The sequence below is a fragment of the Labrus mixtus genome, chromosome 21, assembly GCF_963584025.1.
Source record: "Labrus mixtus chromosome 21, fLabMix1.1, whole genome shotgun sequence".
Taxonomy (NCBI): domain Eukaryota; kingdom Metazoa; phylum Chordata; class Actinopteri; order Labriformes; family Labridae; genus Labrus; species Labrus mixtus.
Window position 1 is genome coordinate 18,999,376 of NC_083632.1, and position 23,235 is coordinate 19,022,610.

Consider the following 23,235-nt stretch of genomic DNA (forward strand, 5'->3'; position numbering starts at 1 on the left):
CTCGGTCCAGAATAGATCTGTCGCCAACTTATCTGTGCCCGTCGTTAACAGCAGCAGCAGCAGCGCGGTCACAACAGACTGACCCCCGTCAGCTGCCGTCAGTCTCACCTCCTCCCTCACCTTCAAGCTGAAGCGTGCTCAGTGTGCAGGAGTTAGTCAATGTTGGAATAATCTACCAGTGGAGACAAATGCCTGAACCTGAATGGAAAAACTTGATGAAATGTGGGTTTGGGGTGTATGAGAAAGGCTCTCTGCTGCTGTGTAGCTCCTGTTCGGTGAATTACTACGATTACAGCGAGCTGTCCACCACCAGCTGTGACTGCTGCAGCCAATCACCAGGTAACGAGCGGTGACAGACAGCCACTCATTAGCATATCAACAAGGATTAGACAGAGAAGTAATAGTAAATAGCAATAGTAGTGCTAATGCTAATGCGTCATTTACAGTACTACTATTTCAAAGACTTCGTTATGAGAGGACTAGTGTTTATTATGTAGGATATGTTCTTTCCGTTGCTTCAGCACGATGGGGAAACTAGACTGTAAATATTAAGAAAGACTCAAAATGATTTATTTTCCGTCCAACAGGAACGTCGCTATTAGTGTATGTAAATTAACCTACAATGCATACCGTATTACTAGTCCTACTTATTAATTTACAGGTTTTCGTAAGAATAGTCTCCTCACCTAGATAATTCGACATTTTTTAATAGGCCTAATATAAAAAAAAATAAGCCTATACATATTTTTTCACGGGTTTTCTATTTTTTTTCGCATTTAAGTAGCCTGTTATGGTCCTTCATACGCCATTACAAATCCCTTTAAATAACCTATTCTACAACTACGAGGCCATTTTTTCTCCGTAATTACCTCAATAACTTCCAAAGTATTAATGCATAATATAGCTTAGAAAAATATTCAATATATTTTCAAACCAATTATGGGCCTTATAAGACTAGTGTTACAAATAACAATACTCAGCAAAGCATAGGCCTACAGTATGAGTCATGTTCAACATGGCCCAGTAGACTGTATCTATAAGTCATAAAGAAATGTTTGTTTATGGATATTAAAGAGCCACACTGTTCAGTATGAGAAACTGATACATTTGTGTTCTCTGATAAAAGTGTCTGGAAAATCTTATTTTGAACTTCAACCCATTATCAAACTGTTGGCATCCTCTCTTAGACTTTAAATGTGTGTGTGTGTGTGTGTGTGTGTGTGTGTTTGTGTTTATTCATGTCTTTATGTCTCAACAACATCATTCTTCATGGTGAATCCGCTGCCCTCTGTGGATTCATGAATGAAAAACAGAGGTGATCATCTGTTTGACCTACAACACAAACATGCTGGTGTGTTTTTCTGCATCTGTCCTCAGGGATATTTGGTCAACGTTTGGAGGACACAGTTCAGTATGAGAGGAAGTATGGCCCTCGGCTGGCCCCCTTGCTGGTGGAGCAGTGTGTGGACTTCATCAGGGAGAGGGGTTTGGACGAGGAGGGTCTCTTTCGAATGCCAGGACAGGCCAACCTGGTCAAAGAGCTGCAGGAGTCCTTCGATTGCGGCGACAAGCCTTTGTTTGACAGGTAGACGACAGAAAGGTGTTACTACTCTAGCTTTTTGAGAATTGAAAGATCAGTAGAAATATGTTTTTGTACTTCATTGCAGTAATACTGAAGTCCACACGGTGGCATCCTTGCTAAAGCTGTACCTGCGGGAGCTGCCCGAACCAGTCATTCCTTTCTCCAAATATGAAGACTTTCTAACCTGTGCACAGCTTTTGGCCAAAGATGAGGAGGAGGTATGTAAAGTATACTCCATGTGTGATTAATATTCATGTCTTTGTGTTCGTGTGTTCATAAAGATGGTTGTCTTTGTGTTTTATTAGGGGGTCCAGGAGCTGGGAAGGCAAGTTAGCACTCTACCTCTACCTAACTACAATCTCCTCAAGTACATATGCAAGTAAGTACACTAATGCCATTTGACTCCATGTGATATTAACCAGTCAAACAATCTTTAAAAACATCAAATCCTCTCACAACACGACATAAATCAGGTCAAGACCAAACTCTTTGTTAGGTGGACAAGGGGAAGCACATATTTGTATAGCGCCAATTCTTAATAAATGTTATCTCAAGACACTTTACAAAAGAGCAGGTGAAAGACCTTTCTCTTTGTTATGTTATCGACAAAGAATGGGTCATTATGTATTCTGACGGAGACAGTACAGAGAAGACATGACTTTAAGCAGCAACACGAGGGGCTGGTATAAGGTACAGGTAAGTCTAAGCCAGCCATATTGAAGCCTGACAAAAAAAAAAAGTTTATGTATACTTTTTTAATTAGACCGGGGGTGGGATTTCTTCCTTCCGGACCCTGACTAGCAGATGATACCAGAGAAGGCTCTACCACCCATATTACTTTTGGAGACTTTATGTACAAAAAGCAAACCTGCATCAAGAAAGCTCATTATTCTGGGGGGTGTGGGGGGTTGGGGGGACTATGAGGTCTATGAGACATGAAAATTCTAATAATGTTCATTTATAGCTTTGGATGGTACTGTAATTAGAAGGATTGTAAATTGAAAGGCTACATTTTATTAGAAGCAAATGTGGATAAGCTGATATTGGAGAAATATGATTTATTTTCATCAATGCATCTTTTTGAGATGTGTGTGTCCAGTTTACCAAGCTGAAAAAGTCTGTCTTCATTCACTATGGGAGTTAAAAGAAACATTATTCCAAGATTTAATTTTACCACAGGCTTAATGTGGGTCATGTTAACACCATTGCACTGGAGGTAAAGTGGATGTATATGTATTTAATTTGTAAAGGGACCATGTACAATATTAAATATGAATGTTGCACTTTGTTGCATTGCACCAGAGTTACCACACTCCCTTGGCAAGTAAAGTTACATTCCTTATTTTTGTCACTGAAAGCGAGGGGATTGCCCCCGTAGTGGCTCCTAGATAAGGTGATGGAATCAGCTAGAGTCCCAAACCTTCTTCAACTCGGTGACTAACTCTTGCATGCAAAGTGCAATGGTGTTAACATGAGATCAATCTGATAAACAGGATTTAAGCCAGCCCCAATGCGGTTCCTTAAATACCAATTAAGTGTCCCATTCTCTGTAACAGGATATGATGGTTGATTGTTTCAAATGCCACGGGGAGATGTAACAGGACACGTGTGAAGAGGAATCCTTTAACAAAGGTGTATGAGATAGTCTGTGCCTTCCACCATGCTGTCTCTGTGCTATGTTTGACACCAAATCCTGACTGAAAATCCATCAGAAACCGTTGATTAGCCAATGCTTTGTTGAGGAAGTTACACAGAAAGAGGAGGTGAGAGATAAGTCTCTTAATTGGCTAAGGTGCCTGAATCAAGATTGGGCTTTTTAAGAAGAGGTTTAATTACAGCTGCTGACTGTGTTGCAGAGCCTGTTAATGAAGACACAAGGGGTCTAAGAGACTGGTTGAGGGTTAAATATAGAAATCCTTAGAGTAAGTTCAGGAAGATCAATTGGAGAAAAAAACGGACTAGGGTTATACCGGCTTTTACTTAATGTTGTTGTGTTCATGGGAAAATATGTCATAATGTTAACAGTTTTCATTTCTGTTTTACTTTGTTATCCCGTCTTAGATTCCTTGATGAGGTCCAGTCCCACTGTCATGAGAACAAGATGGGTGTCCAGAACCTCGCCACAGTATTTGGACCAAATATCCTTCGACCCAAGATGGAGGACCCAGTAACTATCATGGAAGGTACAGGCGTTGTGTGAGCAGTGTATTTTAAAGTTATATTGTATGTGCTGAGATAATTTGACATTAATCAAGTCCTGTCTGGTCGTGATCCATAGGCACCTCTTTAGTCCAGCACCTGATGACAATCCTCATCAGGGAACACATGCGGTTATACTCAGGCCGGGACCAGGAGGGACCCACATTAATCGAAACAGAGCTCCCTGTTCAGGGGCATCAGCTCCAGCATCGCAGCCTAGGAGCCTGGATCTCAGAGGAAGACCTCCAGAGCTGCCCGATTTCCAACCCTGACCAAGAAATGCACAGCAGCGCCTCATCGCTGGATGCCAAATTGTGTGCAGCCGTCACTCCCACCCAGACCCCTAACCTTAACCCTGGACCAAAACTGGGATCTTCATCTGGGAAAGGAGAGACGGTGGTCAGCCCGAGTAAACAAGCCAAGACCATTCCTTCCTGGAAATACTCCTTCAAAAGCTCCTCCGCGCCGCGTTCACAGCCGCAAGCCAAGCAAAGCAGCAGTGGCGGCTCAGTGGCTGATGTTACTAGTGTGTCTTCTGGTGGAGGAGGTGGAGGAGGTGGAGGTGGTAGTGGAGGTGGCGGGGGCGGGAACTGGCTCATGAATGGTCTGTCTTCCTTAAGGGGGCACAGACGCACATCCTCAGGCGAGCGCTCTGCTCGTGATCGAGACTCCACAGGATCCACACAGAGACTGTCCACCTACGACAATGTCACCTCTTCCTCCAGTATGGGCAGCGTTCCAAGTGTATCCAGCACACCTTGGTCTACTTCCTCCTGCGAAATATCCGTCCCTGACTCGGGAAGTGAGCCCTCCGCCAACCAGAACTGTGGAGTCGTTGGTGAAGCCGGGGAAAAGAGCGAGTGGATGGAGAGCCAGAGGGAAATGGACAGAGGAAGGGATGGAGGAATGACAACAGACCCGAGCTCTGAGCAGGACAGTTGCGAGGCCATGGAGCTGTGCAGTAGCAGCGCAGCTTGCAGTGAAAACGGGAACACGGCGATGGCAACTGGGGTGCCGTCCATTATCATGTCGGAAGACGGAGACGGGACAAATCTGACACTGAGTGGCCTGGTGGAAGGACTGAATGAGGAGTTGAGCAAACAGAAGACTGCATACGAATCCAGGATCCTAAAGTAAGTCTGTGTTCTTCTAGGACTAAAGTTACAATACATTTGGGGGTCTAAAGTTTTGAAGTTATAAAGGAACAACCCGCTAACTCTTGTGTCAAATAATTACACTTCTAGTATCTTAGGATTTAATACAAAGGTTACATTTGGAGGCAAGGACAATGGAGAATTCATACACAATGAATCAAGCTTGCTCACTTGAATGCTTTCGACCTTTGTCCCCCAGATGGGATAAGTTTGAGAATCTTTGGATCCTACATTTCCCATAAGACAAATCAATAGCATCTTTTTTATTAGACTTTGCCATTGAATGCATCATCTTGCCAATTAGACAGTTTGTACTGCCTGCCTTGTGTTACAGTGAAGTGTCAAACTGAGATCTGTGATGACATCATCAAGGGATATTCTCTCAGCCTTGGTCCTCTGGAGACACAACATACATAATGCAACGTTCTTAAAACGCTGAGTCATTGCCTCTATTGGTGGCACATCAACTGAGCATTGGTGTCTTTTGAAACTATCACCATGTTTTTTTTTAATGTTTTGAAACTGTTAAAGTAGGGCCCGACTGATATGGGATTGTCGGGGAAGATAGTGATACTGATATTGGAGGGAGAGAAAAAATCTGATACCGATATATCGGCCGATATCTTTCTTAGCTCTATGTTCGATCTGTAGAGACAGATAGATAGATACATTTATCACGTTGATCACTCAAATGCAGTTATCAAACACTTGTGGAAAAGACATACAGTATAAGGAAGACTAGATGGTCACTCAACTGGAAAGTAACTGTGCATTTACGTGCTTCATCATTTGACACTCTGGAGGGTGATAATGCTTGTTGTAATCCATATAGCACCCTCTGCTGATGACAGCCAGAAAGAGAAAGATAGTGTAATACTCAAATAAAATGCTATTTGACTAGTAAATCAATCTAGTAATATCGGCGCATAAAATTAGACGATACTGATAGTCACTGGGTATGCTAATATCGGCTGTCTGATTTATCGATCGAACTCTACTTTAAAGAACAGACTTTAAACAGTTCAACTCAAAGATATCCTTCAAGGGTCAATCCACCCAAACCTCTTCTTTGTTTTGGTATTAAAACTAGCGCTTCACAATGGTTGTATTACTGTTTGAAATACAACTTGTCAATTGTAGCTTTAGGTTAAAGGTATGTCCTGATAACATTTAAGAATTGTTCAACAATGTCAAGGGTGTAAAAGGTAAATGTCACTGACTTCTGCTTTCTGTCTCTGCTGCTGCCCTCAGACTGGAGGAGTCGAGCGCTGCTCTGTGCGCACAGATGGAGCGTTTGGAACAAGAGATGGAGCAGGAAAAGAAGAAGCAACGCATGCTGGAGATCAAGCTACGAAACTCCGAGCGGGCACGGGAGGACGCAGAGAACCGCAACCGGCTTCTGGAGAAAGAGATGGAGGATTTCTTCTCCACACTGGGAGATCTCGCATTGGGAGCGAGGACTAGTGATATTTGACACGGCTCATCTCTCTCTGGCCAAGACTGCCAGCTTTTTATATTTTTGGGGGGATTTGGTGTCTTTTAAGGGCTTACGTCCTCCTCGGTGCATCAGGGCGTTCCTTCAAAAGAAGAAAACTGAAGGAACTGGACAAGTTTGTGTACATTCAGGACAAACTGGAAGGAAATTCTGAAGGATGAAAAAAATATGAAGCTGTGACTGACTGTGTGGTCCTTGTCAGAATGTTTATGTAGAACAGTGTTTGACTGCGCATGCTTGAAATGGAGCATTTTGATTGGAAGAAAGCGCTCCTCATAACACTCCTTGATGCGTCCAGTGTTTGTCTCATGAAGGCAGTCTTTCACGGTTCAGGTGCCTGTATGTGAATAATTAAAACATAATGTTCTTTCTATGACATTCTCTGTACTGGAGAGCACTGACTTTCTGAACCACTACTCAACCACAACATGAATCCTTACTGAAACTGCAAAATCCATCAGAGACATGAATGTTGAATGCCGACAGCTAACTGACATCTAGCTGCAATGAATTTGCTACATTTAGCAAAATACTCTTGTCATCTTGCAGCGTGTTAGGCTTAAGGCTTGATACCTCTCTCATGTAATTACAGCCAGCAGCTAGTTAGCCTAGCTTAAGAAATCAAAACACAAAGGGAAAACGCAAGCTCAGCACTGTCCAAAACCTGTAAAGATACACTAACGTATCTTGTCGTCGTTTAAACAATTTGTAGAACTACAAGCGCTGGTTTTATAGTAGGTCTCTTCTTCATCTCGAGCTTGGCTAACCGAGCTTTATATTATGCAGATTTTATTTTTTGCTTCAGACAGCACTCGACTCTTTCCAGCTTCCCACTGTTTTTAACCATTATGTTAAGCTAAGCTACAGCTAACAGTTAAGCCGAGCGTACACTGTACAATTTCAGTGTGATTTAGACTCCATTTTTGAGCCCAATCAGCTGCTCCCGACTGGTCGGGTTATTTTCTTCTGGCGTGTGTGATATTTTGTGTTGTACGACTGCACACACTCGCACAGTAAGAGCAGAGCCACGGGCTGATTCCCACAATTTGGGACTCTCCGACCTGATGTGTCTGCCCAAACTGACAGCGTCCAAAATCACCATGGTAACAGCCTGTTTAATGTGTCTTTTTCCTCCTATCATGAAAGAAAAGTTGGCAGGAAATATCTGCAGACCTCCAACTGATGACTGATGACTCAGCTGATAACAAGCTTGTGTTTATTGGTGATGCAGACTGTGTGTGTGTGTGTGTGTGTGTGTGTGTGAGAGAGATAGAGAGGGGGAGTCACTGCATTTTTGCAGGTGAAAAAATGAATTTAATTTCAATATCTTGGAATTTTGTTTTGTTCATTGCAAATTCTCATTCTGATTTGACTCGTACAGTGTGAGCTCTCAGGTCGTGTCAAACAATCTGGTCGTACAGTGTGAGCGCATGAATCGTGAGCATCGGTCGTGCATCGTAAACGAGTCAGTCGTACAGTGTGAGCTGACATTCCACCCTGACTTTTATACAGTCGTACAGTGTACGCCGGACTTCAGGTATCTGCAGAGACAAGTTTCATCTAATCTTTCTCTAAGGAAGAAATCAAATTCATGCATTCTCCAAAATGTCACTCTACACCTTTAACTTTTCTTCTGGATATTCAACTGTAGACTTGTAGAATATAACCCAAAGCCAGGTTTAGAAAAGTCGATTTTTCTAGATATTTCTTTTAGAGCTAAACCGAAGCAGTAAAATGTCAAACCTCTGCAACAGCTGCCTCTGTACTTCCTCTGTCCTCAGGCCTTTCCAGTGCCTCTGTAGACACCATCTACATGGTTTCCACATCCTTTTGATGTCAAAGCTTCAGTGTTCGGTTCACCTCGACCCTCACAGATGTCAGTATACCTTTAATGTACAGATAATACAACAGGGACAATGAAAACAACAGTTTAAGCATTTTTCAACATAGCGCATGCTGCCAAGGACAAAAGGACATGTGGCTGAGAAGGTGAAGGCCATGTACAGTACACAGTAAATACCAAAGCTGGACCGCCTCAGCTGTTCTGAGACGAGAATGACCTGCCTGGAAGCCATGTTGATTTTGGCACATGAAGCTGAACACTGCCCTCACAGAAACAATGGAATTTCCTGGTTGTGCCTTCAGGGAAATGTTTTTGGATTGGAAAATGTAGTGTTGCTCGCCTGTCAAGAAATGTGGTGCATTTATTCTCTCATTGTACACGCAGTGGCTTCATTGTTTGTTTGTTTTGTTATTTTTTAAATATGGCAACGGACTGCTGAAGAGAAGCAACTTGAAGGTGCCAATTATTGTGAAAGTGAATAGTGCATTGAATGGAAAATGTTGAATTCAGAATGTATCCTCGTGAATGTAACGTGTTGTTGAAACCAGCCCAATGAAAAAAAAATGTAAACTACCAGAGGGAGGGAAAAAAATGAAAACCACTATTCATACTTTGCCTTCTGCTGCAACTGAACATGGTTATATTATGGGATGTATCACACAGGCCTATATCACATCACATAGACATGCAGAGCTTAGTGGATCTGGTCAATTGAATGTTTAACATTGAAATCTAAAGTCCTAGTACGAAGAGTTTATACATCTCTTTTTGTGAAAATTGCATGAGGTTAGATTGTGGAAAAAGGCCTTTTAAAAAAAAAAAAAAAATCATCATGCAGAGGGATGTCCACAGGGTTTAAATGACACTTCTTAAAGGGCCAGACACACAGTACAATACAAGATAAGGTTTGCTTGGACAATGGGATTTGTATTTCTTTTGTATCTGTTTTTTTTTTACACAGGTTTAGAAGACGGCCCTTTAAGGCTTTCTGAGTTACCACGACTACACTCCACAGTTTCATGGTCTTAATTTCCTGCAGGTTAGCTGCCGACAGCTAACTGATCTCTGTCAGGCATTTATTTCCCTTCATGTATGTCACATGACGAAGGCTTGATGTTTGTTAGTGCTCTGCTGATCATCTATGGTGCTTATTTATTATGGATTTCCACTATTGTAATGGATGGACTTGTATGGGAATAAACATGACAAAGATCATTTTGTAGAATTCCACATTCTTGGATTTTCAAATCAGACTGAATTCCATTTTATGTCCTTAAAGGTCACATAGGTATTATGCAAACTGCACTTCACCATCTTTATCAAACACTGAAAGGTGTCCCTTGTCTGTCTACAAACCCCCCCAATTATGAGAAAAGACAATCCTCTCTGTCTTTTGCCTACTCCACTGTTCAGAAAATGTGTGCTCAAACACGCTGTTTGGAGATTTTCCCTTCATGACATCACAAAGGGCAGTAACCCCTCCCCCAGGTGGGTGACACTCCCACACCTAGGTGTTTGTTTTACCCTGGGAGTCCACCTTTCCACTATAAACAGTAGGGCATGGAGAGGGAAAGCCCAAGCCGCATCCCCTTCCAGAGAGGGGGCGTGGTCAGACACAGCTCAGTTTCCTTTAAAGCTACAGGCACAGAAACAGCCTGTTCTGAGCAGGGCTGCTGAAGCAAATATTACTTAAGTATATAGGGCAATGATTGAATCTTCATGTTCAAATGTGATGTAGATTAGTATTTACCTGGTATTTCCATTCAGGTGTCTTTCAGAATGCTGCAGCCGTTTCGACCAGGCTTCTCCCAGACTGCTTTGCTTCTGAAATATTTGATTTGCTCCTTTAGAGGATCTGCTCATGCATGTTCCATTGTTTTTAAAGGTTTATTTTAGAGATAGGACAGTGAATAGAGAAGGAAATATGGTGGGGGAATGACGTGGGAAAGCAGCCACAGGTCGGATTCGAACCCGGGCTGCCCGCTTGGAGGACTACAGCCTTCATCGATGGGAAGCTTGCACTAACCACTGGGCTCATAATCAGACACTTTTCCTCTGAAGGACGCCATTTTCTTTTTAATTGATAAAACTAATTTAAACTCTACTTGAGCCCAGTTGCACATGGATTTTACATTTGCAAACAAAGGTGCAGTTTCATATTTCTTTAATGCACTTACTTATTGTGCTATATATTGTTTGAATATGGCACACACAATCTCCTCACAGCTGGGCACTTACGTTTTCAGAAAAACTTAGGCCTAGTCCACTCGTCGATGGGTATTTTTTTAAAACGGAGGCTTTCCTCCTACGTTTCAAAAAGTAATCCCGTCCACACACGCTTCTCAAAGACATCTTTGTCCAAATGAAAACGCACTGTTACGCCTGTCATGGGCATGCCAAGTAAAAACCAATGACCTTCACATGCTAGAATGTTCTCGCCATTCCTCTGCAACCATTTCATTTACGTAGTGGTCCATTCAGGCGCCTCTGCTCGTCTACACAGCGGGAGACTAACTGTGTATGTTCAGTATGTGTAAGCATGTTAAAAGTCCAGTAAGCAACGTCGACACCAACCAGTTTGGTTACGTCTTATCGCATTAAGCTCATATTATCATAAAACAATATTTTCCTCGTCTACACATGATCAACTTACCTTCGTTACCTCACAGAAGAAAACACACACAACCCTTTAAAGTGTATTTTTTTTTTTATTTGCAGTACATGTTTTTTTCACTTTTTTTTTTTAAAGAGGTGGCATCATCAGATCCCAGTGCATGTATTCTAGTAGTGCACTTCTTCGTTGGTTGCGGTTTTTAGGACGCGCAGATCCAGGGAATTCTTAAAACTACTTGCATGGCTGGATTCACTAGCAAACATAACAAACCAGCACCATACATATAATGATTTCTTGTAGGTATTTTACTCATCTTTTGTGTGTGTGTGTGTGTGTGTGTGTGTGTGTGTGTGTGTCTATTAACATTATTGTCCTTACCACATCCGTAAATCAAAGTCTGTTAGCTGGGGTTGAAACTTGCTGGACTTCCTGTCTCCGTATCAAGCCTTGGCCAACAGGTTTGTTCGGTGGGTAAGACTGATTACGTAACATCATGACTATAAATAAGTCACAGAAATAAAAATCGATCTTATTCATTAAAAAAAAGAAAGAAAAAAAAGAAAAAGGAAAACATGGATTGACAGTACCAAACATTTTCTTTACCTTCAGGAGACAGCTAACAAAGGCTCATCACAGACTACTAGCACAGTTTGCTGAAGGTATTGCACATTTAGTTTCAAAACAAAAAAAAGAAAGAAAAAAAAATACATATAACAATTCTCTTACTTCTAGGTGAAGTATACATAATGTACAAAACTAGAAGTCTGTTGAAACCAACAAATAGTACACTTTCAAATAAATAAATAATGGAATCTGTTATTCACACGTCTTCGATAGCTAATTCTGCAGGCGACTAAGTATATGCGAGAACTGGCAGAAATTCAGCATGAGGTAGTTCATCAAAGCCAACTCAAATCAGAATGACGTCGTTTGGAGAGATGCAGTAATTATAGGTTATTTTTTTCTTAAAAAGCAACAACAACCTAAGCACAAGAAGAAGACAAAAATACTCTGATTAAAGCCCCCCAATACGGGCCCAGAAAATTAAGAGCACTTTAGACAAAAAGAGGCGTGTCCTCATTATTTGAGCTAATGTGATGAATTGATTAATATGAGAAATGGGTTATATGACACATGGGTACATATGAATCATTGTCTCCCTCGTAGATGTGACACTGAGTCATTATTAACTCCTCACTTATCATTGATCCTAATACTTCTTCATATGAAAGAAAGGACTAGCCATTCTCGTTTGCTCTTTAAATCTTCAATAACTGACTCCAGAGAGAATTTGGCTTTGTTCTGTGTGAACCTGTCAGCAGCTGAAAACTCCACTTACATCGTAACTCAAACGTTCCCTTTAGATTCTGCTGAGAGGAGAATGGAAGCAAGTTGCACCAGCCGTTTGTTACCTTACACTAAGTGAAGTTCAAACATAGTTAGAACTCAAAGAGTTTATAAGGTGGAGATTTACATTTCACTAAACAAATTAACTACTTCTTATAAAGTTTTTCTAATATGTACACCCTGCTAATTACTGCTAAGTTTAAAGCTAGCATTTCCAGGTTCATATCCTGCATTAAACATTAACTGTTAATATAAACACACAAAGCTAAAATTAGCTTTTATTATTCAAGTTATTAAGTGTTCGGTCCAGGCCAGCATCTTAAAAAAAAGGATTGTTGTATTTTTTTTTTGCATCCAATCAATTGAGGATGCAGGAATTTAAAATGAGGGTGCAATGCAACATTTTGCACCCTCGTAGAACCGGGCCTGGTTCTGTCGCTCAGTCACATGGCTCATTTGAGCTCACATATATATTACCTTCTAATGAGGGTAGCTTAGGTGACATACAAATGGTCAGTGCTAGCTACTGATTTCTATCAGGCTAAATGTTTTGTATATTGTGATACATCAGCATTATGAGTTGGCAGATGGAACTAGCTTCCTTCACTATAGCAAACTGTTAAGACACATATCAATGCTCTGTGTTCATGTTGTAACACCGAGGCATTTCATTCTGCACCTTTTGGAAAATCAAAAAATTATTCAGAGGTTCCAGAGGAATTACATTTGTAAATTGTTCATGAACAATACGTAAGCTAACACTTCTTTAGTTTTAATGGTGAAACCTAATCTAAGTTGTCACCAGCTGAAACTAGCACTTAGAAAGGGGACACACAAACTAACTTAGTCGTAGATTCACAAACAGCTGATGCAAGTCCAGATGTTGATGTGGAGAAGAAGCCACAGTTTGTCAGTATATAAGAAATCCTGCTTTTCAAGAAGATTCTATCAGCGCTAACCTTTAGTTGTTTGCAGACAATAAGTTTGCTAAGTCTGTCTTCTTTAAGTCTCCTACAATTCTTTTGTTTCTGCATAACTGAGACAGATTCCTGACAGACAACGCCGTTACAGGTTAAACAAAATTATGCAAAGTCGTGTGTATGCATCTTCCTTAAACATCCTGAACACCTGCTCGTGATCCATGACAGCAAAACAAAAAACATCCTTAGTTTACAAACTGGCTGAGTGAAACCTCGAGAGGTTGAGCATCCATGAAAATAAAAAAAATACATGCACTACTTTTGTTTATGATCATGATATTCATGATCTATAAAAGTAAAAAAAAAAAAAAAAAAAAAAGGATTCTGCATAACTTGCCTTTACAGTTGGAGGCTAACATGGCGAGTTACAACTTGGGTAACGGCGGTTAGAGGATAGATCTGATCAGAATTTCTGGGGATTTTGGCTCTGCCTGTCTGATATCTTCTAACAGTCTAACCGTACAGCTCCACTGGTTCAGACGACGGCTAGCATCTTAACTCTTTCTATTCTTTTCCTATGAAGAACCAGAGAGGCAGTCGCGCGGTGCATTTTGGGATCGTTGCACGTTCGCCCGGACAAGAATATACCAGAGCTCTATTCTATGCAAACGAGACCAGGGACCGCCCAGACTGGCTGCGCGTTTATCCAATCAGGTGCATTCATTGAGGCTATGTCTCCTATTTAACTTGACTATCAAGAGTGGGTGGAGAGGTCCAGGAGAATCTCAAACAAAGCCCACTTTTCATTGGGTATATGCCCATTGAGCGGCGAGTTGAGCGCTCCAGCGCGATCCCTAGCGCCCTCGCCTGAACTAGTGGAGCGGTAACATATGGTGATGACACAATCTCAGAGTTCACTTGTTTAGTGTGATCCAGTAGTTAAAATGTGTCAAACACATCCATCATGTCCATTCTTCTCTCTGCGATCCTCGTATTAAATTAGCACTCAAAGAAATTCCAAAAAAAAAAAAAAAAAAAAGGTATACTCGTTTGCCGTCACTGCAAAGAAACGCTTCTTTGTACTTTGATGAAAGACCTTATTACACTGCCTGTTCTTCTGAAATGACTCAAACACATGCTTAAGCATCTCGACGTATACGCCATCACCTTCTTACCCTGCAAGACAAAAAACCGTCTCCCGCTCAGGGGGTCCAACTCAAAAAACAAGTAGAAAAATATACGACACATTTGTGACAACCACAACCCCCATCATACACGATTAGCTTGACATGGAAGCTACTGTTGTTATCCAGACGCTATGACAACCTAACCAAACCACTGAACGCTCACATATACAGGAATGAATGACAAACAACAGGCACTTTTCCCTTCAATGCTAAATCAAAAAGACTCCAAAAAAAGGGCACTCTTATTGCATACAGTAAGAATTCTTTGTTTCTTTTTCTTTTTACTGGTGGTTTGTGCTGCTGCTGTTTCACATGCAAGCTTTTAGGTTTTTTTGAGTTCTATTCACAATTGGAGGCAAATCTGGTTCACCAAGAGTTTGGCCAACTTGTAGATAAAAAAATTCACTTTAAATGTCCAAATTCACAAAATAAGGACAGGATCTGGTTGTAGGAAGTCGACATCTTTTCGCTCCGTCCCATCAGGCTGCAGAATCACTATCCACCCAAGACACTGAATATCGTCACGTTCACAAGCTTTCTGAATACCACAATCCCTACTTTACTAAAAAAAGCACATTCTACTTACACCGCCACCGACTTTACAACCTCTCCCAGCTCGTCTACATCTCCAAAACCCTCCCAAAGCACGACAAAAAAAAAACATTCCCAAGTCCTTCACCATAATCCCCCCCCGTTGTGGGATCACAAACAGTTTATCTGAAGCAATACCTCACTGTTAAAGGAAGCTTTAGGGGAACATGAAAGAGCCTCTTTAATCCAGTCCTCCAAAGCAATACCACCACTCCAGTTCCCCAAAGTCACAGCCTGTTGCACATAAGAGGAGGAGGTACTTTAAAAGCACTTAAAAACACAGAAAACAGCAATCGAAAACGCTCCTAGTTATCTTGCGGGACCTAGCGGTGCCATTATCGTTCCCTTAGCTAAATGTAGAAGGTCACTGAATCCCATGAGGAGTGAAAAAAAAAAACCCATCATGTCTGACTAGGAAGTTGAGATTAAGCAATTGATAAAGCTTACTTTCAATTCAAATTTAAAATGTAGGAAGTAGTAGTGACTCAAAGAAAAAGAAAAACATTACGAGCAAGAATGAACTTAAAAAGAAAAGAAAGATATGTCATATGCATTGAAAACAATCAGCATATTTCATGAAATAAAATAAAAAGGAGGGGGTTACTAAGACCGTACGTTTGTCAATCCAATTATGTTTCAATGGCTCACTGCAAACTTGTATCAAAGAAAAACTACATCTACCATCAAATCTGTACAAACTGAATCTACATTGATATGGCAAGTTGTAAAAGCAGTAGCTTACAAGTGAACCAAATGACTTCCAACAGAAAAATATAGATCACATTAAAACATCTTACAGATAGTTCTTGAAAGTCTCACCGTCGGTTAATACAAACCGGAACAACGTGAAATCATAAAAATTCTCTTATCATCGTCTTAGGTTTCTGAAAAAATTAAGAAAATGCCACAATAAATTACAGCTAGGACTCAAAGGAAGAGAAAAATCCTTATTTAAAGAAAGACTATAACAGTAATAAAAAAAGAAAAGAAAAAAAGTATCTGTCCCTCTAAGAAATATTTCTCAAACAGCTAGCTGGCTAATCGCTACACTACTGAAGACAAGCACAGAGAGGAGGGGGATGGGAAGAGGCGAATGCAAGGGGCGGGGCCAGGAGCCAGTGTTGAGCTTGTGGTCTGGGATTTGACCAGGGGGCTCCGCCTAGAACCAGGAGGAGGTGTAGATGATAGTCATCTGCAGCAGCCCAAGGGGGCGGCGGCTGTAGCAGCAGCAGCGGCGGCAGCGACAGGGGTGGTGCTGGCCGTCTTCAGGCTGCTGTCAGTGTCAGTCAGGGTGGGGTCGGTGGTCATGGAGGAGGAGGCGGAGGTGGAGGTGTGGTGCTGGTGGTGCTGCTTGGGGCCGCCGCTCACTGCTGCACCTGTGCTATAAGAAACAGGAAAGAGCCAGTGGTTAGCCAGTGAGAGTGAACATGCAGCAGACACTGAAGAAACTATTTCTTTAAATACAGTGACATTTAGTATAATTAATGTTGCTGACCGGGCTGGTGGAATGGTGAAAAGTTAATGGACTTGAGCTTTATAGTCTTCTGACTACTCAAAGCACCTTTACACTGCAGGTCACACCTACACATTCACACACTGATGGCAGGGGTTGACATTTTAAGTGACCATCAGAAGTAACTAATCCCATCTACACACATTCATACGCAGCCGCCAAGGCAGCGGAAGCAACTTGGGGTTAAGTGTCTTACCCAAGGACACATCAGACATGTGCTGCAGGAGCTAGGGATCGAAACCCACGACCCTGACCTTCTGATTGAGAGACAACCGACTCTATCGACTGAGCAGCAGCCGCCCAATTTCTAAAACACAAAATAAATGCCACTAACCTATGGACGCTGGCTGTCCCCTGATGACACCATTCTTTGTCCTCTCTTCCCAGTCAAACACTTCTTTGTATATCAACTCTGTAAAAACAGGACACAGTCATTTTATACAGGCGCAAGATGAGAAAAAAGAGAGAGACAAGCATCATAAAAGTACACAGTTCACAGAGAGATCAACCATCAGCATCTTTTTCTTCAATGTTTTCCATAAGTGTGATGTATTATTTATATACTAATCTGTTTCCCTTTACCTGAAGGAAAAATATGGTAATTTGAATATGATAGATTATTTCAGAGTAGAGAAAGATGTGATGAATCATCCTTCAGCAGTTTGAGCGGAAACACCAACAAGTCACACCACACAGTTGTGAATCTCCTGCTGTCATTATCACTCTGTCATCACTGAGGATAATGATGTTAAAACAAAGGAGGGATGTCTTCTTTACCGCTTCCTCACAATCCTTTGGTGTTCCTCAGGGGTCAATCACGGGTCCCCTATCATTTTTAACTTTCATGTTGTGTGGGTAACAGCATATAAAACAATACAGTATATTCTGTGCTTTGCAGTATAATGATGACGATACATGTGTTCCACAAAAATCAAGTAATAAGCACAACTACTTTATTGCAAATTTTCACTGTTTATAACACGTGTTAGATCTTATATAACCTTGTGTACTTTGAAAACTATATTAGGACCCTTCATTTATCGCTCATCTTAAATAAATGATCCTTATTTCTAAAGGTCAAGCAGGGAATTAGGCATCATGTACACATGTTTCTTTTCCTTTGAGTAACTAATGTTGTAAAGCCATATGTACTAATTCTCATCTTTTAATTCAGTTGAAGACCAGAGACAACATTTTTGGCATATACCAAAACTTAAAAAAGGTTATCTATACTTGCATTTCATCACAGTTAAGCAATAACACTGTTTTTATGAAATCCCCACAGAATCATGCCATGATGTAAATTTGGATTTTGCACACATTTTTTTTAACAGATTATTTTTTATTCGTACAAATTTTAGAAAGTGAAAAAATTAATCCAGGAGGGCGTGAATGCAAACAGGTGTTTGATGTACATCCTGTTCAAAATGAGGAATGGCATCAGACAGTACTACATTCATGACTTCGAACTATGCAGAGGGAAACATGTATCAGCTTAAGAAGGAAGATTAAATGTCCCACAGGCTGCAAAGCACGAACACAGACCAACCTTATGCAACACACTGCACAAAGCTAAGTACTTATGACAGCTTTTCAAAAAAGGAGAGGGGGAACAGAGGTTCTATCCTACCTTTCCACTCCTCCACTGTGTGCTCTCTCTCATCGAGCTGCTTGTCTGTGATTACTGGTGGCGGCTGGAAGAAAATAGAAGGAACCCGTCATTTATATATTTCAATCTGCTAACAGATGCTAATTCTAAACACACACCTCAGAAGCGTATATAAACTGAAGACTCAAAAATAAAACATAACAACAATACAAATCCTAAAATATTTAATAAGGTAATTGTAAATGGACTTGAGCTTGTAGAGCTTTTCTAGTCTTCTGACTACTCAAAGCGCTTTCACACCTACCCATTCACACCCTGATGGCAGAGGTTGATATGTAAAGGGTCTATCAAAAGTATCTAATCCCATTCACACAAATTCATACACCTTCAACGAAGCAATAGGAGCAACTTTGGATAAAGTGTCTTGCCCAAGGACACGTGGCAGCAGGAGCTGGGGATCAAACCTCGACCTTCCGGTTGAGAGACGAGCGACTCTACCAACTGAGCCACAGCCTATGGACTTTATTTTACACCTAGCTCAACCATGCACACAGGCCAGCTGATATATAAGCAGCAGATAGAGACATTGACAAACAAAAACCTGATCTAAAGTCAATGACTCCCAGTATTTAACTGCAATTTAAAGTAGGCATTGTTCAGATAAAAATACTTGCCAATAATAAACCGGCAGTCTTCAATTTACACACAAGGAAACAACTCTGACATAATTACTGGGGTTGGAAAGATCTTTTAAACTCTTGTTTTTTCTAATAAGGTGAATATTACTGAACTTTTGCTTGCATGTTTCACACTCACATTTAGCCAAGGGTCGATGAGGACTAATGGGTGCATGTTTGCATTTTAGCTAGACAGTGCAGGGGATGAAAGATGAGCCGCACTTGAACCATATAGGGTGGGAGGAGCTCAGAAGTTGTAGCTCAAACTGAATACTTACAGATTCAGCGAACTCATGTTACAAGCTGCATTAATTGTCCTTCAATAAACCCGCTTAATGCTGACATTCCTTTCCAGCAAAATATCACAAACTTCTAAATTAAAAGTGTTAGCACACACTGAGCTGGAACAAACAACCTAAAAGTCATTAGAGATGAGATGCATTGATGCAGTGTCAGAGCAACATCTGTGTACAGATCTGCACTTTAAAGGATGGAGGGCTGTCAGTTCTGCAGAGTTATTTAATGCTAGAGAGAAGAGGGGAGAAAGCTACAATTCACCACATCTCTGCTTGATCACAGGCAAAATCAATTTGCACTGGCTGAGTCATTGCACTCCCAAGGAGAGTGCGTTGGAATGTCATCAGCCACATACAGACAATGCTTCTTGCGTGCAGAGAACCAACATGTTCAGGCAGAAGAGGCGTTGCCCAAGAAAACATATTTTCTCTCACAACCACTTTCTCTGATTAGTCCTACATGCAGCCCTGAATGAACACACTAATTCTGACAGATGTCATAATTTGTATATGACTTCTCTATCTACTAGGTCAAGTAGATAAGGCGATGCCACATACTTCAGTGCACCAATCAGGAATCAGCAACATCTGATTTAAAATCGTATGTTAGTCGTGTTTGTTTGCCTATGGTGCGAGGCCACTGTCCATCAGATCTGACCACATGAAATCCACAAAGCGGTGGTACAGCAGATCAGCTCACTATGAGTGTGTAAGTCTTAACAAGTATTAATTAGAGAGTACTTACTGCCTCCACTTCAGTGGGGTCATACCACACGTTGATGTAGGGATGCTGGAGAGCCTCATCCACTGAGATCCGCTTTGATGCGTCTATTACCAGCATCTTTGAAAGAAGGTCTCGAGCTTGGCTCGCTGGAAAGAAAAAAGAGAAAGTCAATGGTAAATGCTTGGCTTTGAATCAACCTATTTTTATTGTGGAAATTGTTCCATCTGGGAGTGTCTTGCAAATGCAACGAATGGTCTTCTCAACACTGGATGCTGGTAGAAACACTACACTGACATCTGACGGGCGATCAATTCTGGGGTGCCGGATAGCCTAGGGGTGATGTCGCACACCCCATGTACAGAGTATGTAGTCCTTGTCACAGCGGCCATGAGTTCGAATCCGCCCTATGCTGCATGTCACTCCCCACTCTCTTCCAGACATTTCTTGCCTCTGTTCAGCTGTACTATCCAATTTGGCTAAAATTCCTCCCCCAGTTAAAAATATGATTTGACTTTAAACGATCTAAGCTTCTAAGAGTCTAAGATTCTGTGTGGAGAATAATGAATGTGTAGAGTTTAACATTAGAAGGCTGTTTGATCATCAAGCTCATGTTGGGGTACAGTTTCTCTTTGTTTAGCTACCAAGAAGAGAACTAGCTTGGAGACCTATTATTGTCCAGCTTGTCTACGAACTAAAAAGAATCTGTCTTTCTTGCTGTGGTCTCGTCCACTGTGGGAAACCAAATAAGACTGTGGACTACAACTAAAAAGCACTACAAGAGGTCAAAATTACACAAGTTGCCTTTGAAGCTGAACTCTGGGCAATACTTTGGTTTAATCAATTCATACAAGTTTATGGATATGGAATCTTCACTTTCGCTGGACTATAAAGTAGAACAAAACTGCCACTGTCTGCTTGAAATTCCCTAATTTATAGTTATGCAAAGGTTCTCTAGTCATCATGGTCCCATGCCATGTCATGTGGAGCCCCTTCAGTTTGGCAGTATCTAACCTCTAGCTGTCTGCAATGAGGTATTCTTACCTCTGAGGCTAATAAAAGGCAGCAGCACAGCAGAGTTATTCTACCATCTCAATCAGAGACATTACACAGAGTTGGGAAAGTGTGTGCCATTTGCTGAAGATGTGGATAAGATCATCATTGTATCCACATTGTATCTGATATCAGAGACATCAGAAGGCCTTACACTTTAAACATTACAGGTTGCCAAAGACATGGTGTTGCTATACAGTGTTGCTGGGGGGGATTATATTTCAAAGTAGGATTTCAACATCTAGGTCTCCCAAGCACATTTAAAAAAAGGTGAGAGCATCATGTGTTTTTACATCAAAATGACACATCATCATATCACATCACCACCATGTAACTCGGATTAGCCTCCTGCCTGCACACAGAAAGTCCTAGAGAGATGTCTTTATATATCTGTGTTTAAATTATTTAAGGGCATCCACCTTGATGTTCATATGTCAGAAAGCTTTGCCAGTGTGGCCTCTCACAGCTTTCAGAACCAAATGTGAACATCCAACACATGCACTTCAACAGGAGTACTTCAGAGAAACACATCTTCTGTCACACACACTCCTGCCTCTGCAAACTAATGAGGACAGGAAAAGATAGACTCCTTTATTTATCCTCTCTCTCTCTCCGTGGGACATCTTGCCACAGCTCGGCAGGCACTTGCTGTGAGCGGTCCTGTCATCTTCTCTCCATTTACACATGAACACGCTGGAGGTGAATTCTTCCCCCACAGACAACAACTCGGTCCTGAACTGTCAGCTCCCTTAATAAGTGTTTAATCTCAGGCAGCCGCTGAAAAGTGATTTGTCACTTGGGCTTTGCTGTCGGCGGAGGTTTGTGCGGCTGCGAACACGCAGTGTGCGACACGAACTGATGCTATTCAGAGAAAAAGTTCTCCTTTCTGGGATGTGAGTGCCTGGAGAATTACTCACTTGGCCAACTTGGATCCATCATATTAATCCTTCAATTACAGGAAGAGACAGTTGAAAAATCACATGTGAAATGCCACTGAAAAAAGAATCCTTTTTGGCTTTTGTTCACATTTAAAGTAGCGTCACTGTTGCATATTATTGCATTAAAGTCAGGGCTCCAGAAACAGGAAGGGCCCTTTATTCCTTGTACTTTCTATCATGAGATAAAAGAGCAATTTACATTTAAAAATTGGCTCCAGGCTGGTCAATTTCTGCAGCTATTATAGAACCACAAAGGTTTGAACTCTTAGCAGGCAAAACATGTAATACAACCTCACACCTCCTATCTTGTGCTTTGTAAAAAAAAGACCTTAAGGAGAGCGCTTTCATCCAAATGGATTTAAAGACAATGAGAAAAAACAAGTGGATCTTTACCTTTCAGTTTGTTGTGTTCAGAGTCTGCAGGAAACAGAACATCGGGGAAGAGCTTCTCGAAGCTGTAGCCGGCATACCGGGGCCTGTTCTCCACGTAGGTCCTCACAGACTGGTTGAGCTTCATCAGGAACTCCTGAGACGGAGTCCCGAGCTGCTCGATCACCTTATTCCACTGGTCGATATCTTGAGGTTACAGTTATTAAGAAAAGCACCAGACAGGGCTTGGGGGGTGAAAAGGGGTGGGTCATTGAGGGGTTAGAGGGGGGTCATCTTGAGAAGCATTTTGAACTGATAAATAATTTAAAAAATGAGTTTCTGCAACTTGTTCACTGTGATGTTTTGGTTTGAATATTCTCCTTAAATACTAAAATGGAGGATGATTTCAAAACATGTGCATGTAAGGAGAGGTTTATCTCAAGTGGTCAAAGTTCAGGAAATAAGTGTGCACCTTCTTTTATAGACAAAAAACAGACCGATATAACATGAAGGACACATACAGGAAGTCTTTGATCCTCAGCAATGTTCAAAAAACAAGAAGAAGAAGCCAAGTCTATTCAAGAAACTCCACTGTTATAAAAGCAGGTCTGTTATTTCAGCCAACCAATACCGCCTTCATTACAAGAGGAAGCAGTATTTCATACTCGTGGTTCAAACAACCACGAAACCCCAAAATTTGGACCCTGCCAGCAGCACGTTCAGCGATCTAATAAACAGTCGACTCTGAGAGGTGACTACAGTTTAAGTTATGGAACGTTTGGCTTCAACTCTACATGACTCCATGTGTAGTAGCATAATATAACAGACAGTCAGCTTATATGTTATTATAGAAATCTGTAAAAAAAAATCAAGGTATTGTAACAGTGAGTAGGGAAAGGCCATTAACAGATGAACAAAAACTGACTTTGAAAATGATCAATTAGTGAATGTAGACAGCCAACTGGTAATCTACACTAGTGCTGATGTGTATTTTTAAAGAAGACATCACAAAGGGCAGTAACCCCTCCCCCATGTGGGTTAAACTCTCACAGCTAGGTGTTTGTTCTGATCTCTGAGTCTGCCTTCTCACCATAAACCACAGGGCATGGTGAAAGAAAGGCCTAGGC

The 23,235-nt window shown here is 41.3% G+C and overlaps 2 protein-coding genes across 5 annotated transcripts in view; one reads left to right on the forward strand and one right to left on the reverse strand.

The window, feature by feature from the left end:
* The window catches only part of si:dkey-191m6.4 (rho GTPase-activating protein 22), a 37,366-nt gene extending 29,831 nt beyond the window's left edge, over positions 1-7,535 (forward strand). Inside the window, exons 1-7 of one of the 2 annotated variants that reach the window (XM_061028522.1) lie at positions 58-339; positions 1,378-1,585; positions 1,668-1,800; positions 1,888-1,961; positions 3,644-3,765; positions 3,861-4,914; positions 6,187-7,535. In XM_061028522.1, the coding sequence (XP_060884505.1) occupies positions 189-339; positions 1,378-1,585; positions 1,668-1,800; positions 1,888-1,961; positions 3,644-3,765; positions 3,861-4,914; positions 6,187-6,409 (1,965 nt within the window). In that variant the 5' untranslated portion in view covers positions 58-188 and the 3' untranslated portion in view covers positions 6,410-7,535. Of the gene's footprint in view, positions 1-57; positions 340-1,377; positions 1,586-1,667; positions 1,801-1,887; positions 1,962-3,643; positions 3,766-3,860; positions 4,915-6,186 lie in introns of those variants that run through there. The other variant, XM_061028521.1, reaches the window with a different exon arrangement.
* Positions 7,536-11,201: 3,666 nt separating this feature from the next.
* mapk8b (mitogen-activated protein kinase 8b) overlaps positions 11,202-23,235 on the reverse strand; it is a 33,023-nt gene continuing 20,989 nt past the window's right edge. For 2 of the 3 annotated variants that reach the window (XM_061028969.1, XM_061028970.1), the window contains exons 8-12: positions 22,133-22,315; positions 19,773-19,897; positions 18,076-18,139; positions 16,780-16,857; positions 16,146-16,313 (exon numbers count right to left, since the gene is read on the reverse strand). In XM_061028969.1, coding sequence (XP_060884952.1) covers positions 16,297-16,313; positions 16,780-16,857; positions 18,076-18,139; positions 19,773-19,897; positions 22,133-22,315 — 467 coding nt within the window. In that variant the 3' untranslated portion in view covers positions 16,146-16,296. Of the gene's footprint in view, positions 16,314-16,779; positions 16,858-18,075; positions 18,140-19,772; positions 19,898-22,132; positions 22,316-23,235 lie in introns of all 3 variants that reach the window. The other variant, XM_061028971.1, reaches the window with a different exon arrangement.